Source organism: Oryctolagus cuniculus, chromosome 4, assembly GCF_051225735.1.
Source record: "Oryctolagus cuniculus isolate XC-2025 breed Fujian yellow rabbit chromosome 4, ASM5122573v1, whole genome shotgun sequence".
Taxonomy (NCBI): domain Eukaryota; kingdom Metazoa; phylum Chordata; class Mammalia; order Lagomorpha; family Leporidae; genus Oryctolagus; species Oryctolagus cuniculus.
In genome coordinates this window covers 91,849,131-91,853,437 of record NC_142870.1, presented here as the reverse complement: position 1 = coordinate 91,853,437, position 4,307 = coordinate 91,849,131, and the positions used below count along the sequence as shown (strand labels likewise).

At 46.8% G+C, this 4,307-nt stretch overlaps 1 protein-coding gene across 1 annotated transcript; it reads right to left on the bottom strand.

Annotated features, from left to right (window-relative positions):
• Nucleotides 1-271: 271 nt before the first annotated feature.
• SST (somatostatin) lies at nucleotides 272-1,703 on the bottom strand. The gene is made up of 2 exons (XM_002716499.6): nucleotides 1,453-1,703; nucleotides 272-640 (listed from the first exon to the last, which is right to left on the bottom strand). Exons 1-2 carry the CDS (start codon nucleotides 1,588-1,590, stop codon nucleotides 428-430), a joined length of 351 nt encoding a protein of 116 aa, XP_002716545.1. The 5' UTR covers nucleotides 1,591-1,703; the 3' UTR covers nucleotides 272-427.
• Between the last annotated feature and the right edge of the window lie 2,604 nt (nucleotides 1,704-4,307).

Sequence of the window (4,307 nt, the reverse complement as noted above, 5' to 3'; positions counted from 1 at the left end):
TCATTTTAACAATCCAGCATGTTTTTAATATGACATTGGTGTTTGTGGTGGTCCCTTCCAACAGTTATCATTGTACTAAAGTTTGGATGCATACAGGTACTTGAAACTAACTCAGTTTGAAATGACCAAAATGAGAAGAAGTGTTACCATTTACAATGTAACCTTTATTGCCATAGGGAATTTTAAATGGATGTCTGTGAAAATCCCTTCAAACAACTGTGCTGGTACCCAAAACTCAAGCTCATCATGTAGTATTGAACAAAATCAAACCTTGTTTTCCATAATTTCACCATTGTTTTATTTTATATTTACAGTCTTCAGTTTCTAATGCAAGGGTCTTGCTAGGGATTCTGGGGGATTAGGGAAGAGATATAGGGTTTGAAGGAGAGGGAGCAGAGGTCTGGATAGACGACAGTGGTTAACAAAGCTAACATGATGTGAAAGTCTTCCAGAAGAAGTTCTTGCAGCCAGCCTTGCGCTCTCGGGGGGCCATAGCCGGGTTTGAGTTCGCAGATCTCTGCAGCTCCAGCCTCATGTCATCCTGCTCAGCAGCCTGGGACAGATCTTCAGGTTCCAGGGCATCATTCTCCGTCTGGTTGGGCTCAGACAGCAGCTCTGCCAAGAAGTACTTGGCCAGTTCCTGTGTGTAGTACAGAGGAAAGGGAAGGAGAAAGAGAAGGAGGGAAAGGAGAATAAAATAAGAAATGGCAAAACCTCATTTAAAAAGCAAATTGAGTCACACACAAAACCAGGATTTCACATCTGTGTAGCTTTTGTCACTCTTAAAATCAGCTAAGGACAACAACGAGTGTAGCTGCTGTAATCAACAAGTTACACAAAAAGCTTTCAAAATATCAAAATTCGCTGCAAGTTTTGTGTCTCGGTAGGCTACACACACACACACGAGAGAGAGAGAGAGAGAGAGAGAGAGCGAGCTCTTGTTGAGGTAGGTTTCCAAAGATAAAGCAGGTACCAACATTTTAACTCAATTTCCCTATGAGGCACTACAAAAGTGGAGTTGTTCTTAACGTTTTTACTAAGTGAATCCTGGAGGAACCAGACCTCACAGTCGCAACAAATTGCATCTGCAGCCTGTTCTTGCTCCAGTTCCGCTGGTGGGGACAGCTTAGTAGGGTGGCAAGAGACTCGTGCTTCAGCACCAGGGTCAGCGCCCGGTGGTCAGCACCAAGGACAGATGCCAGTCGCCCTTTGCGGTCTTCGAATATTCTTCAATGCTAGGGAAGAACTCACCTGAACTGTAATCGACTGCGCTGATTAGGAAAAAGAAAAAGACATAAGAGGGGATTCCAGGCATTGAAAGTTTTTCCGAGGGTTTTTGGAACTGAGAAACCCAGACAAGCACCAAAACTCTGTAGGACAAATTAATCCCAAAGCAAGAAGACAAGGCTAGGAATCCAGGAGAGGGAAAAGACGTCAAGGGAGTCCCCTTACCTGCTTCCCCGCGGCAGCCGCCAGGGACTTCTGCAGAAACTGACGGAGCCTAGGGTCCGAAGGCGCTCCGGTGACACCGCCCAGAGCCAGGACGATGGAGAGCGCGGCCAGCGCGCACTGCAGGCGACAGGACAGCATCGCGGCGGCGCAGGGAAGCAGAGCTGGGGAGCAGCTGGTCAAACTCCAGGCGCGATCCGCAGGCAGCAGCCACAGCTCCGAACCTCGCGACTCCTACAGCGGCTTCTGTGCGTTCCACCGTCTCCCCCCTTTTAAACTCTGTCTCTGACGTCAACCTAGGAGGCGCCCCCAGATCTCACCAGCGCTTTTACGCACCATTAGCCTCGCAAAATCAATCACAGAAGCGAGGGGAGGCAACACTATCTCAAGTGTTTTTTTTTTAAATCCTGCACAGGCACATACAATTCCACATGCCTCACTATTTATACAATTTTTTATTTCCACTCAGGGCTAGGAATATACACACTCCCTGATTTCACTCATACACATGTGCATGTGTGCACTAAATTACATAGGAACAGAGGCTCAATCAGTCCTTGAAGAGAAAGCACACTGATGTGCAAGTGCACACACATAAATGTGCCCATACCATGCCATCCATCACCCTGAGCAATTGTTTTAGGAGGGCATAGGTGTGCGGGTAAATGGAGGTTTGGATTCATTTCTCTAACAACAGATCTGTGAATGGAATGTGGATGTTCAAAGGACTGAATCAGCTCTTCTTCCTCCACTACTTCTGTTAAAGAAGAACCTCACTTTCCTCAAAAATGGGAGAGAAGGTACTGTTGGCTGATCTTTCCTCCTTCCCTCCTTCTCAGGAACTGAGAAACTTCTGTTCTACGTGTGTGTGTGTGTGTGTGTGTGTGTGTGTGTGTGGAGAGAGAGAGAGACTTCACTTTGGTACTCAGAAACTTGGAGCTGGAAGGCAGTCACAAAAATCATCCAATAAACCTCAGAATTTGAATCCCTAAGGCATAAAATGGGTAGTAAATTTCTCTGGCTCACACACTTCCTAAGTGCACCAAATTCCAGGCTCCCACATTTTAAGACCAAAGCTCTTTCCCTTCAACTCTGAGTTTTCTAACAGATTCTGGCCAGTTGGAGTTTTACAGCACGGAAAAATCCAGGAACTCCCCTGATCTTCCATAACTATGACTTGTGGGTCTCTGTGTGGAAAAAGAATCATCAGATTCTCAGACAGCTCTTTTCCTCCATTAAGCACAAAGAAGCTAAAGAAAAGCTGTCCTAGAATCCTGGTTTTAGCCTGGTTGTGTGCTTGTTGTACAGATCAGAGCTCTGGGTGGTTTTTTTCCCCAAAGTGTTTCCTTATCAAAAAAAAAGGGAAAGCTAATTTCCTGGCATGAACAAGATGCCCTGCAGGTTCTTCAGGGGCTGATATTTTATGAGTATCAGAGAAACCACTATTAGCTAAAAAGCTATGCTGCATCTCCAGCAACCAAGTGAAGCAGAGAACTTGGCCTGTCCTACCATCAGTTATGTGCCACACATTAGAATACTCTCAATATTTAGACCCCAATTCCCGTGTTGAAAGGTGGGAGAGGTTGGGAAGTGTTCTCAGTGGCCTGGACAATCATCACCTTAAGAGAATGCACAGCAAGGAGTGTACAAGTTTCAGAGCTGCCTAAGAACCAAGGGGACACTAAAAGTCACTTACATGGGATGGGGTAGTCTGGGTGAGCAGTGAATCAGGAGTCCTGGACCCCAAAGGAGGAAGTGCACAAATGCACACCATATTCTGAATATGTCCTGGGACCCTCTCCAACCCCCAACTGGGGACTCCAAGTATTGGTGTCAGCTCTGAGATTTTTTTTCTCCCTGGCTCCCAGACTCCTGCTCCTCTCCATCTAATCCTCCTCTCTCCTATTTCTCCTGTTCCCTGACCTTTCCCTAACCTCTCTCCTTCAGTCCTTCTGTCTTCTCTCCATTTCCATCCTCATTCCTCTGTTTTTCTTCCCTCACCCCATCATTTTCTGACTTCAGTCTGGCCCTGGCCGGCTCTGTCCTACCTTCCCACGCCTCTCCCTCCCTTCTCACCCTGCTGAGTCCCTGTGAGTTACTCCTTCTCATCTGCTTCTCATCTACTGTGCTCCTGGTCTCTGACTGTCTAAGTGCCTGCCTGGGACCAGTGCAGTCTGGTTTGCTCCAGTTCAGAGGCTAGGATTGAGAGACTTCTAGGTTTTGTTTTCGTTTTGTTTTATAATCCTTGGATTGTTATGAGTCCAAGAATCACTTCAAAGAGAAGAGAGCTACGATAGAAGAGAACACAAATTCTCCCTTAACACCCCATGGCCTGTTTTAGAGTAAAGGTTGGCTTAGCATAAAAGCGCTTCAAATTTCCACAATGAAGAGCCCTCTGCTGTCAACCCCAGGATCTCTCTCCCAAGTCCCAAAGTGTGGGAAGGATGGATGCTTTGTGGCTTGCTGGGATCCCTGTTTCGCAGAATGTGGTCACTGGGAATCACCTCTCCCCTGCCTAGGCAACCTCTTGAGGTCACAAAGCACATCCTCATGCTGTTCTTACTGTCAGGCCCCTCTGACTTTACCCAGGGCAAAACTGAGGCCCTGGAAAAGCAAAGGAATCTTCCAAATGTTCACGGAAAAAGCATAGTATGAAGAAACTGCATGGTTTTTGAAGTGTTTTTGTGCCAACACAAATGTATCTTTTAATTTTACATTGCCCTGAGTTTGTTGAAGTCCCCTCATGAGTGCCTTGCACAGGGACACACAGCAGGAAGCAGCATGGTCAAGGGGAGAGTTACTCCCCTAACCCAGAGATGGCAGAGACACCCAGCAAGCAGTCTGCAGCCAGGACCCCA

What these genes read in the sequence shown, in the direction of transcription:
- SST (XM_002716499.6), bottom strand. Translation starts at nt 1,590, where the DNA reads ATGCTGTCCTGTCGCCTGCAGTGCGCGCTGGCCGCGCTCTCCATCGTC. An exon ending in CGGCTGCCGCGGGGAAGCAG is followed by an intron (nt 641 to 1,452) that starts GTAAGGGGACTC and finishes TACTACACACAG; the next exon opens with GAACTGGCCAAGTACTTCTT.